Here is a 12810-nt window from a genome sequence, read left to right on the forward strand (position 1 = left end):
CCAAATGAAAGCGCCGAATGGCCCCCGCACTATTCCCGATGCGGATCAAGACTTTGGCGGTCAAAAGCGGCAAAACCGCTGACCCACCAAAATTTCTGGTTATCGCTTCTTGGTTCTCGCGATAGCGCTGCGAATTGAACGACACCAATGCAGCTTAGCATTGAGCATAATGTTATAAAGTCTCTCCATCTCCAAGCCTTAAAAAATGGCTAAATTCGTGCCACGGCAGAGAAAGCACAGGGTGCTGGCTCGCGAACGAGCCAAAGAAAATGCTCGCCATGAAGTCGAAGACACCAACCAGGAAATCTTGCCGGCTGCGAAAAAGGACCTGGAGGAGAAGAAGGCTCGCATGAAGGAGCAGCTGAAACAAGATGGCGTGAAAATGAGCGGCAAGAAGGCGAAGCGCCTTGAGAAATATATCGATAACAAGCTCCGAAAAGACGAAAACCGAGAATTGCTTGCGAAGCTAGCCGAGAGAAAGATTGATACGAGCCTGTTTTCGAGCAGCAGATCTCTTGGACAGGGACGCGAAACGAAGAAACAGGCATTGACTCGTGCGCTGAGAGAGCACAGAGCTGGAGTTGATCCCACGTCGTCGGCAGAGACTCTCCTTTTCGAACAGCGGCCAGAAGTTGATGAAGATGAGAGAGAAGACGAAGATGATGCGAATATGTCGGATGACGAGGCTGCACCTGCTGCCGCACCAAAAACTGAAACCGAGTCCACAAAAGCGGCTGTTCAGCCGACTCAAGAAGCGACAGTGGCGGCGACACCGGCAGTTTCTGTTGGATCTGGCCTCAAACGAGCGCTCGAACTAGATGATGAAGGCCGACCAGTACTTCAGAAGCGACAAAAGAGAGGTGGCCTGAAGTCAAAAATCTCTCTTGTCGCGAGTCAACAGCCAGCTTCAGAAGAATCAGAGGATGACGACGAATGGAACGGGCTCAGCGGAGATGAGAAAGAGGAAGCCGATGAAGACGATGAAGACGAGTCTGACGAAAATTCCGAAGATAATTCGAGCGAGGACTCCGAAGAAGATGAATCCGAATCCGAAGAAGAAACAAGCGAAGACGAGGTGATGGATGAAGAGCAAAAGAGCCACAGGTCGTCTTCTTTCAAGGCATGGGCCCATCAGCAGATAAACGAGGCACAAGGATACCAACCAGTGGACGCAGCTTCGTCTGTACTGGAGATACCCAAGCCCGAAAACTTCGTCCCTAGGGCTCCCGAGCAAGATCCGCTACCAATGGAATTACAAGTAACCGAAAAGACCTTAAGAAAAGTCTTTAGTGTAGGCGTTGTCCGAACGCCTGAGATTCAAGAGGCTCGAATGAAGCTCCCGGTTGTCTCTGAGGAGCAGAGGCTCATGGAAGCAATTCACAACCATGACATTGTCGTAATATGCGGTTCTACCGGTTCCGGAAAGACGACGCAGGTACCCCAATTCTTGTACGAAGCAGGCTATGGGTCTCCCGATTCTCCAACACCAGGCATGATTGGCGTCACCCAGCCTCGTAGGGTTGCTGCTGTCAGTATGTCTAAGCGAGTGGCGGACGAACTGGGAGATCATTCCAGCGCAGTGGCTTATCAAATCCGATTCGAGGGCAACGTTGACGCAAAGACGGCCATCAAGTTCATGACTGATGGTGTGTTGCTTCGAGAAGTTGCGCAAGATATCACTCTGCGAAAGTATTCGGCTATCGTTATCGACGAGGCTCACGAGAGAAGCGTCAATACCGACATCTTAATTGGTATGCTCAGTCGAGTCATTAAGCTGAGGACCGAATTGTCGCAAGAGGACCCAACGATCAAGCCTTTGAAACTCATCATCATGTCTGCCACGCTACGGATAGAAGATATGACCATGAATCCGACTCTCTTCCCAACACCACCCCCTGTTGTGGAGGTTGAAGGACGCCAGCATCCAGTGACTATTCACTTTGCACGTCGCACGCACTCTGACTACGTAGAAGAAGCATTTAAAAAGATTTGCAGAGGCCATAAAAAGCTACCACCTGGTGGATTTTTGGTCTTCTTAACTGGCCGCAACGAGATTTTGCAGCTGAGCAAGAAGTTAAAGGCTGCTTTTGGAGGACCAAGGTCAGCTGAAGGCCCCAAGGTGCAGATATCGGCGACCGAAGCACCAGTTGAAGTCGAAGATCTCGAATTTGGCGATGTTGATGCCCACGATTTTGACGACGACATAGACGGCATCGAATCTGATGACGAAGGAGAAGGAGAAGACGAATTCAAGATTGACGAAGAAGATGAAGTTGTTCCCCTCAAGATGCAGATACTGCCTCTCTACTCGTTACTTCCTGTCAAAGAGCAGCTGAGGGTTTTTGAAGACGTTCCAGAAGGAACTCGAAAAGTCATATTGGCAACCAACGTTGCAGAAACCAGTTTGACCATTCCTGGTATGCGATTTGTTTTCGACTGCGGACGCTCAAAGGAAAGGAACTATGACCGTCTCAGTGGTGTCCAAAGCTACGAGATTGGCTGGATTAGCAAAGCTAGCGCTAGCCAGCGATCTGGTCGTGCTGGACGTACCGGACCTGGTCACTGCTATCGACTCTACTCATCGGCTGTCTATGAGAGAGACTTCCAAGAGTTCTCAGATCCCGAATTACTCCGTACACCTATCGAAGGCATTGTGTTGCAGCTCAAAGCCATGAACTTGCAGAACGTCGTCAACTTCCCCTTCCCAACGCCTCCCGACCGACAGATGCTTGCCAGGGCTGAAAAATTACTTACATATCTTTCTGCCATATCCCCTAGCGGACAAGTTACAAAGGTTGGAACAACAATGTCCATGTTCCCCCTATCGCCTCGATTTGCAAGGATTCTGCTCGTGGGACATCTCCACAACTGCCTGCCCTATACCATTGCTCTGGTAGCTGGACTGTCCGCAGCGGAAGTCTATCTCTCGGAGAGTCAAGCAATCCCGGCTCTGGCTGCTAAAGAGGACACCGAGATTCGTACTGCAGAAGATGTGATTGCCGAGGATCGCCAAGCCAATGCCAGACGACTATTCAACCAGGTTCAGAAGAATTTCTGCTTCTTGGATGACAAATCTGACGCTATTAAGCTGCTGCAGGTGGTAGGCGAGTATGCGCATGAACCGACTGAGAAGTGGTGCGAGGCTCATTTCGTCCGCTTCAAGGTCCTCAAGGAGATTCAACAGCTGCGGAAACAAATCACAGACCTGCTGCGCACAAACATTCCTTCGTTCGCGGCGCTCAAGTACCAGGACAAGCTAGATCCCCCATCACCAAAGCAGGTCAGTGCTTTGAAGCAAATGACTGCAGCTGGCTTCTTGGATCAAGTGGCTATCCGCGCTGATCTGGCACCCAATCCGCCCGAGCAGTTCAGAAAGCCACGCCGAGCTATCGATGTGCCATATATACCCCTTATTCCTTTACACAGACCCGGCAGCGGCGAAGATCCATGCGTTTATATCCACCCTGCCTCTTCTCTTGCACACGTCAGCATCCAGGAATGCCCCGAGTATATCGTTTATGCCTTCCTCCAGCGAGCCACGCCTTCTGGTGCACTTGATTCGGAAAAGAAGCCTAAGACGAGAATGCATGCTCTTACCGACGTGACAGGTGGACAACTGGCAGGACTGGCAAAGGGAACGCCGCTGATTAGCTATGGAAAGCCAATCAAAGAGGTGAAGGCGCAGTCGTTGGGAGCAGATGGTGCCATGACGAGGGAATGCTGGGTCGTACCATACTTGAGGGCGGAGAATACTGCAGGACAGGGATGGCCTCTGCCGGCGCAGAAGGTGAAGCAGAAGAAACTAGCGGGTAAGGGATGGGTTGTTGAGTGAAGTTGAATAGTATATATATCACATAATGGCGTTGTTGGATGGGTTAGAATGAACAAAAGTAATAGATATATAAATTACTGACGATATTATGCTACTTGCACTTCTACCGGCTTGCTTCCAATACACGACTGAGACGAGTTAAAATTGATATATCCGTTTATATGATGCTACGCTACATTTCTATCTTCCTGTGAACAATTTCGACCCAACCTCGAACCGGGTATCAAAAACAAAATACCATAACGCCGCCATTTATCCTTTTATAGCCAAGAGGCTTTTGGTAATTTGCACACATTAAAAAAAAAAAGAGCAACACCTTCTCATGATGCTGCAGGAGTCGCCGCAGGAGTCACGCTAGGACTCATTTTGCTCTTCTTCCTCTTCAGCTTAGGCATCGTAGCCGATTTCGGTGTCTTGTCAGCCTTGCCATCCTTTTTATCATCCAGTTTGGTATTTAACATCGGAGGTCCGCTCATGGCACTGATTCCAGTCGGGGCAGCAGCGCCCTGAGGAGGCAGTACCGGCTTCCGACCTGTAGAAGAGAGGTGGAATTCTCCAGGCTTTCCCGTAATGGGGATCTCGTCAATGTATTCTCCTCCATATCGTAGGTGGATCAGCAATGATTCCTCGGCGACTCTGTCCATGGAAGGGGCGTCGTGCTTTGTTGCTGTTGTAGGGGCTGATTTGCCGGCTTCGTCGAGCACTGGTTTCTCCTCTTGCGGTTTGGCTGGGGTGGTGGTAGATTGGCTTGCGGGGAGATGGTATACGTGGCCTGTGGATGGACGCCATTTGCGGGCTGCTTCGGCGGCTGGTAAAGCTTTTGCAATGGCCGAAGATATTGTCATCTAGGAGCAAAGTCAGTCATTCATTCTTTAACGGGCGTTTTCCCACGAGTACTGAGCAGGTTCTCTGGCTCTTTCACATACAATTCTGGCTGCCAGAATATCCGCCAACGTGGGAGCCATGTAAATATTCTCCCCTACAACAAAAAACGAGGCATGGACCGTGATTTCGTCGTCGTCTTGGTATCGCTTCCGCCTCGTCTGCTTGCGAATGACCCAAACGCCAGTTCCCATGCCAGGACCCGTCTCGGCAGGCTCCTCTCCCACGATGAATTCCAAGCCCGACATTGTTTTGAGACGCGTTTCAAAGGCCTCACGTGTTTGGATGTAGTGGTACATGGCCATGTTGTTCATTGCCTGGGCCATGATGACGGCGTTGTTGGAGGTGCGCTCGAAGAAGGGCGATTCGGCGAAGTAGAAGAGGATTGTGTTGGAGTGGAGGCCGCCCATCTGGGCTACGATCTGGGGGGAGCGCCATTGGATCTCGTCGAGAGGAGGGTCGTTTGGATTCGACATTTCGAAGCTGGCTGTGCTGGTGTTGATGTTGCGGGAGAGAGAAGATGATGGATGATGTGAGGTACCTAAGCTTGCAGAGTGGGTTGGCGCTGTAAAGAAGCGCTACCCAGTGTGGAGTATCGATTACGGCGGGCCCTTCGCGTTCTGCCGTCAATTTGATTCTTCATCATAACCAAGACCTTTCACGACGACTCTATTCTGCCTCTCTCCAACATGGTGGCGAGTCAGTAGAACTATCAATAATTTACGTCTCAAATTCATTCTCGCAGTTTTTACTCTCATATTCTAGACGACACCGATCATGGATCTTCTCTCGACCATCCGAAAAACCGGCTCGAGAGGTGGCGTCAACTTCAGCTGGGACGAAGTTGCCAACTCCAGCCATCGCGAAAACTACCTCGGCCACAGTCTCAAAGCTCCAGTTGGAAGATGGGCAAAGGGCAGAGATCTGAACTGGTACGCCAAATCTGAGGCCACCGCGGCGTCATCGAACGAGACAGACGAAGAGCGCCAGGACCGAGAACAAAAGGAGGAACTGCGCAAGATCAAAGAGGCGGAGGAAGACGCAATGGCCAAAGCATTGGGCCTGCCGCCTCCAGTTAGGAATACGTCTGGAGCCAATGCGGTGGAAGTTGAACCGAAGCGACAAGTCGGCCCTGCGAGCGGACCGCCGAGAGAGGGTAGCAGAGATGATGCAAAACCAGAGAGATCAAGACGACATGGGGACGACAGAAGAGAACGAAGACGACACAGGAGCAGAAGCAGAGACAGAAGCAGGAGCCCTGACCGGCGCCGCGACAGAGACCGTCGGCGACGCAGCCCTGATCGTGCCGAGGGACGAGACGAACGAAATCGCGACCGGGATCGGGATCGCGATCGCCGACAGCGTCGAGATCGTGAAAGAAGTCGAAGCAGAGATCGGAGAGACGACAGACGTGATGATGGGAGAAATGAGAGGCGAGACGAGCGACGGCAGAGAGATAGGAGCAGGCAGCGACACCGTTCGCGATCAAGGGAGCGCAGACGACGGAGTCCTGGAGCAAATTCTCGCCGCGATGATTAATGCGGCCATTTCCATTCATTAATCTTCAAGAAGATTGTTATATAGATGTGCATTTCTCGAGTATTTTACAACTTATAAATAATGAGCAAAGATACCCATATCAAATACTAAGATGCTACAAAAACTACATGATACATCTCATATCATAATAGTGCTACTACCAACTGCGCACCTTGCTTTCTAATAGTATCTGTTTGACGTATGTTGCAAACCGGGAACCTGTTCCGTTCCACATCTGCAAGTGCCAGGCAGCATGCCAACGGTTTGCTGCAGTAACTTCCATGCTAACGGGGTCCTCCGTGTTTGTACTTCTGCGCCAGTCGGCTCCCTAGCCGAAAATCCTTTAGCGCATTTGGCCGCTATAACATTATTTGCACGGGGTCTTGACACGTGCAGTTGTAGCGGCGAGTCGCAACGTAAGCTCCCGAGTAGCATCACTGCCTTAGATTTCGTACTCTCAAAACAATCTCCCTCCAACAAACGATGCGGGCATCCGGCTCTGCGCATAGGGGCTTAGTCTGATTCTGTATCTTTCTCTCCTTTATTTGCCTTTGTTTATTTGCCGTGGATCATTCGGTTCGTTTTATTAGCATCAGTAACGCCGCCTGGCTTTGTTGGGTTCATTTAGCGAGCGTCTCCAAACCTCGGTTGGGTCAGCTTGTCCCTTTAACGTACAAGACTGGGATTCCCCTTTACGACACACTCGCTACTGCGTAACGAAGGACAGCAACATGTACTTTTGAATCTAAAAGTCGAATACGATCACTGCCCGTCTCCAACCATGGCGATGGATTATTCGAGCCTCCGGGCAGCCGCTCTGCGAGACGGCGAAGACGAAGAGGCTGTTACCGTCGATACCCGCGCTCTGATCGACAAAGTACTGGCTCGATATTCGGGAGAGTGGACAACTCTGCGAGAGCTCATACAGAACGCCGCCGATGCGCAAGCCACGACTGTCTCGATCAAGTGGGAGACGCATCCGTCGACAAGCGTTCCTCTTCCCAGCAATGCGAACCGATCCGAGTTGCTGAAGCACACGATAGCCAACCATACGCTGCGGCGACTGGTTGTCCAGAACGATGGCCAGCCTTTCACAAAGACTGACTGGGGGCGCCTCAAGAGAATCGCCGAAGGAAACCCCGACGAAACCAAGATTGGAGCGTTTGGCGTTGGCTTCTACAGCGTCTTTGCCGATTGCGAGGAACCCTTTGTTAGCTCTGGAAGCGAGGCCATGGCTTTCTACTGGAAGGGAAACTCTCTGTTTACAAAGAAGTCACATCTGCCTGAAGATAAATCATCGCCCTATACTGCGTTTGTGCTAGACTATAGAAATACGACGACTCCCATGCCGAATCTGCTGTCTATAAGCCAGTTTCTGGCCACGAGTCTGACGTTCGTTGCGTTGGAGAAGATGGAGTTTTGGATAGACGATCATCTGATTTTGTCTCTTCACAAGAAGACATCGCCAAGTGTTGACCTGACCTTGCCTCGTGACCTAGAATCTCGGACAAAGGACAACATCATGAAAGTAGCAAGTGTAGGTCGTACAAGCACTCAGATTGACGCATCTTTCATGAATGCGGTTGGATGGAAGCCGCAAGCAGCAGCATCTACGACGAAATCCTCAGACTCGTATGGTTCAAACGATGCGCCCTCACTCAAGTCCTTCTTTGCCAGATTCACCGCAACTGCATCAAATAGCAGTCTCCTGAAGACTAAGCAGCAGGCAGAAGAGAGCCAGGCACAGACAAAGATTACCGAAGATGTTACCAAATTGAACACCGCCACAATATTCCTTAGAGCTACCACTGCCAGTATCAAGACTCACGTATCCTCTTCTTTTTCGGCTGAGCTTGAGCGTGCTACCAAGAAGCCTCCTCCAAAAACTACAAAGATATCTATTCTCACCACGTCATATGACGAGGCTGAAGCTTCCAATAGCTCATCGACTGAAAGCGGCGCTTTTGCCAAAGCAATAGACGTATTTGCTTCTGTGCTTCCAAGCAAAAAGCCGGGCGGCCGTATCTTTATCGGCTTCCCTACCATGCAGACTACAGGCGCCGGCATGCATATTTCCGCTCCCTCTGTAATCCCCACTGTGGAGAGAGAGGCCATCGACTTGAATGCTCGCTGGGTTAGGACGTGGAATGTTGAACTACTTCGAGCCGCAGGTATCATAGCGAGAATAGCCTTTGCCAACGAGATGGACGACCTTGATCGCAGGATCCGACAATCATCTGAAGCTGGCAAGAAGATATCTGCCGAGATTGTTGACAAATTCATGCCCGAGGCGCTTCATACCCTGAAGACATTTACCTTTGTTGACTCTACGCCGAGCAGCCAGGTCGGCCAGATTATCGAAGAGGCTTTCTGGACCTGCTTTAAGAAGGCTTCTATCGAAGTGTACTCAAGCAGGGGTGTATTGCAAACATCACAAGTTCGGCTGGGCTCAGAAGAGTTGAGTTCATTCGTGGATAGCATTCCAATTGTGCCTCAAGAGATGAAGAACGCGCCATTTGTAAAGAAACTCATCGACTTTGGCCTCATTTCCCACATAACTGTAACAGATGTTAAACAGGAGTTGGAAGCCAAAGCTCTTACAAAATCCCAAGCCATCAACTTCATTAAATGGGCGGGAAAGAAGAGCTTAACCGGCGAGATTGACCCGGGAAGCAGAGCCGCTCTTATGGACGTCGCTGTTGCCACTCTCAGCGATGAAAACGACCAGGGTGAAATCGTGGCCCTGGGCAGCATAAGCAACTATCTCAGTCTCGCAAAGATTCCTGCAGGTATGCCTGTCCCTCCAACTACAGTGCCATTCGCTCTCATTGTGAATATCAGTGCTTCTGAGTTGGAAGCTCTTGGGTGGGAACCGCTGGAGATTGTACCATGGCTACGTTTCCTCATCGAAACTACGAACTCTAGGCCTGAGGAGGAGAGCGTCACTAGGTCGTCCAAATTTGCCGTTTCTGTTCTCACTGTTCTATCCAAAAACTGGGAGAATATGACTATGATTAGTAGGGGGACTGTGCTAAGCCTTATCCAACCAACCCCAATGATACCGACCAAGCTGGGTATGAAGAAACCAACGGAATCATTCTTCGCGTCTGTGAAGCTTTTTGACGATTTACCGGTCATCCAAGGCTGCGAGAAGGTAAAAGAGAAATTCCTGGCTGCCATTGGTGTACGAAAGACAGTTGACTTGGAGACCATTTTCACTCGTCTGCTCAATGCCTCGGGAGAGGATGGCCAAAAGAAATGGAGCCATATGGAGCTTATCAAGTACCTTGCCTCTGTCCAGAATGATATTCCTTCGGACGATCTTAAGAAATTGAAAGAATCCAGGATCTGTCCTGCTGAGGCAGGACCCAAGGGTATGGAGCCTACAAAGGCCACGACGAAGCTGTACAAGGTCTCAGAACTGTTTGAGCCCAAAGACTCTCTTCGATCCCTCCAACTGCCCATCATTCAGTGGCCCGGGCCTCCTGGCAGCTTTCGTCCAAGCAGCCCCGAGGCTCGCTTTCTGGCTGTCCTTGGCTTGCGGACTTTCCCCTCAGTTCCTGAGCTGGTGGACATGATGTCATCGAGCGATCAGGCCTTGAGAACTTCGGCTATGACCTACTTTATTGCTAATCATCATACGAATCGATATGCTGCTTTTGATCTCAGCGACTGCCGCAAACCCATTCTACCGCTCCAAGGAAGTACAAAGTTGGTTACGCCAGCCGCATGCTTTACGAATGAGAGAGCGTCGGTACTTGGATTTGAGATCCTGAGCCGAGATCTCCATGATCATGCCAACGTATGTATCCCTTCCATTCTCCTCAGAAATTCGTCATGTAATCTAACATAGTATATCAGAAATTCGGCGTTGCTCGAGACCCCCCTATGGTTGAGTGCGTGAACCGTCTGTTGGCTAACCCCCCAAAGAACTATCAGTCCGCTGTGACTCTCTTTAGCTATTTTGCCTCTCGAATTAGCGAGCTTGGAGAAAGTAGCCTTGTCAAGCTCCGAACTGCTGCAATTATCCCTGTGAACCGGTCCACCGGATCAGCAAAATCTGGCTCAAACACGTCTTATATCAGCCCATCGCGGGCATATTTGGGAACGTCTTCCACATATGGCGACATTTTCGACTTTGTGGACTTTGGCCAAGATGGGAATGCATTCTTGTTCAAATGCGGCGCGAAGAGTGAACCAACTAAAGTGGAGGTTGCATATATGACGTGCAACGAGCCGGCAAGGCTACTCAGCGTGTTACAGAGCCCTGAGAAGTATTTGGATCTGCTCAAATCTTTAGCGGAGTCTGCTTCGACCTTACAGCGCGACAAGGAGCTTTGGCGGAAAATGAAGAGCTGCTCGTGTCTTCTCGCTTACAAAGAACTCGTGGCACCGTCCAAGGGCGGTAGCAACGATTTGGACGAAGAAGAAGCTCCGATCAAGCAGTATCAACTTGCCGCTGCTAACCAAATTGTGGTTTTGGACGACATTATTAGCTACCGACTCTTCAAAGAGTATTTGATTTGTGCTCCTGAGGAGGACATTCTCGAGACCTTTTATCTCAAACTTGGTGCGACGAGGCTTAGTAGCATAGTTCAAGAAGATGTGCGCATTGGGCCTCACACAGGACGACTGCCAATGGCTGAGTCGCTTAAAAAGCATGTTCTTGAAAGATCCAAGATTTTTTTGTACGAATATGCCAACTACCGCAGGGATGCTATCAAGCACGATGCGAAGTGGCTCGAGAAGAATCTTACAGTGGAAGTGGTTCGATCAGTGGCGCTTCGGCGCAGCTTGCAAGGCCACAGGCAAACGCATACCGAGAGGCGCTCTGCGGCTGCCACGTACACCAACCGAGCATGGGTATTGTATGTGGCTGACGACGGAAAGCCGGACATGTACCAGGTTGGTCAGGCTATCTGTCAAATGCTACTCGATAGACCAAACCAGCAAGCGTATCTATTCTTCGAACCCTTCCTCACCCTCGATCTTTACCAACTGAGGTCGCGTGGGTACAACGTTGACCGCATCCTTCGAGCAAAGGCCGCCGAGGCAAGAATCGCGGAAGAGGAAAGGCGCAAGGCGTTGGAAGAAGAACAGAGACAGATTCGGGAAAGAGAGCAGAACTGGGCACAGCAATCCCAGTCTGATCGTTCCAAGAACCCGCAACTTCCACAGGCAGCCGAAGCTGCACGAGAGGCGCCTAAATCCCCAGCGTCTTCGCCTTCCATGCCGGGAGCATGGGACTCTCCTGAAGAGAGTGCACAGGATAAAACTGCCAATAACAGAAAAAGCAGAGGCCTATTTTCCAACCTTAGCCGTAGACTTGGATTTGATACCCAGGATGACGAGAAGAACGACTCCCGAGGACAGGTGGAGCAGTTTATGGGCAACAATTCCAACACCAACGCGGGCCCATCGTCGGGTGACGGGGCCGCTGGTAATGGGGATGGCCAAAAGGATGATGGCAAAGTCACGAACCCGGCCGTTGTGCAACAGAATCTGCTAAACGCAGTCAATGCAACCCGGGCGCACGGCTCCGACAGAGTCTTCTCAGAGCCTCAAGTCAACGAGGTCAAGGAACAGGCAACATATTGCGACAAGAAACCGGCTCAAAACATCAACTTTGTGGCTGAGGCTTCCAATGGCATGAAAGTCTTTGTGGCCAAGGATATGAGTGCCAATCCAGCAGCCTTTTTGTCGGCAAATCTAGCAGCAATCAACTCATTTGCATCGCTGCTTGTGGAAGTGGGCGCAGTTTACTCGTTGGCGCCAAAAGTGTTGCACATATTCTATGATGAGGCAGGCGGTACGATTGCGTTCAATACGGGTGGAAGCATCTTTTGCAACCTGCGCTTCTTCCTCCAGCTGCACGCGGCACAGGTTGATGTGCCAAACGGGGCTGGTAAAGCCGAGGCAGGGACTTGGTGGTGGGTTGTGATGGCCCACGAGTTGGCTCACAACTTGGTTTCGACTCACAACTCTGATCACAGTTATTACACGTATGTTATCTCCTTGACACAGCTTCGAATATATTACCAGTCGTTGACTAACAGTTTTGCAGTGAATCGTTTATCCAGCAGTATATGGGCAAGATGATGGCAAAGACTGCCCAGTGGACTCAGGGCGGTGCGTCCCGGTCAGCTGAGCTCCCTTCTCGACCTGCGCCAGAGAGGCAATCGGTTCCTTCAGAACCGCCGCCTTCGTATAGAGAAGCGCGGAATGCAGCCGACTACATGTTTGGCTAATGTCACGATTTGTATTGTGTGGGCGTTTTGATATTTGTCTGTTTCTCTTTTTCTGGGCGTTTGACCGATACAGCGAATGATAGATGAGCGATGTGAAAGTAGACAGCGTATAAGTCGCGATGACGGACGGAGATGGATTGATGGGCAATTGGTTCTTTAGAATGGCCTCTATAGACTACTCAGCTCTACCCTTTGCGATTAGATACATACCACGCAGTTTATGAGATGCCGACTATAGAGAACTGAACTGAACTCCTATCAGCAAGCTCGCCTGCTTGTTCAAACAAAAGTTCCATTCACATGTTGCTT

At 50.5% G+C, this 12810-nt stretch overlaps 4 protein-coding genes across 4 annotated transcripts; 3 read left to right on the forward strand and 1 right to left on the reverse strand.

Annotated features, from left to right (window-relative positions):
* Positions 1 to 149: 149 nt before the first annotated feature.
* On the forward strand, positions 150 to 3970 carry TrAFT101_008368 (uncharacterized protein). Its single transcript, XM_024905146.2, has one exon. The coding sequence runs from the start codon at positions 206 to 208 to the stop codon at positions 3830 to 3832; it is 3627 nt and encodes a 1208-aa protein (XP_024762220.1). The 5' UTR covers positions 150 to 205; the 3' UTR covers positions 3833 to 3970.
* TrAFT101_008369 (uncharacterized protein) lies at positions 3913 to 5260 on the reverse strand. The gene is made up of 2 exons (XM_024901859.2): positions 4759 to 5260; positions 3913 to 4677 (listed from the first exon to the last, which is right to left on the reverse strand). The coding sequence occupies exons 1-2, from the start codon at positions 5188 to 5190 to the stop codon at positions 4153 to 4155; spliced, it is 957 nt and encodes a 318-aa protein (XP_024762219.1). The 5' UTR covers positions 5191 to 5260; the 3' UTR covers positions 3913 to 4152.
* Positions 5261 to 5372: 112 nt separating this feature from the next.
* TrAFT101_008370 (uncharacterized protein) lies at positions 5373 to 6378 on the forward strand. Its single transcript, XM_066128314.1, has one exon. The coding sequence runs from the start codon at positions 5492 to 5494 to the stop codon at positions 6251 to 6253; it is 762 nt and encodes a 253-aa protein (XP_065984432.1). The 5' UTR covers positions 5373 to 5491; the 3' UTR covers positions 6254 to 6378.
* Positions 6379 to 7034: 656 nt separating this feature from the next.
* On the forward strand, positions 7035 to 12501 carry TrAFT101_008371 (uncharacterized protein; the record flags this gene model as incomplete). The annotated part of the gene is made up of 3 exons (XM_024899894.1): positions 7035 to 10055; positions 10115 to 12255; positions 12318 to 12501. 3 exons carry the CDS (start codon positions 7035 to 7037, stop codon positions 12499 to 12501), a joined length of 5346 nt encoding a protein of 1781 aa, XP_024762217.1.
* Positions 12502 to 12810: the final 309 nt, after the last annotated feature.

This window comes from Trichoderma asperellum, chromosome 5, assembly GCF_020647865.1.
Source record: "Trichoderma asperellum chromosome 5, complete sequence".
NCBI lineage: Eukaryota > Fungi > Ascomycota > Sordariomycetes > Hypocreales > Hypocreaceae > Trichoderma > Trichoderma asperellum.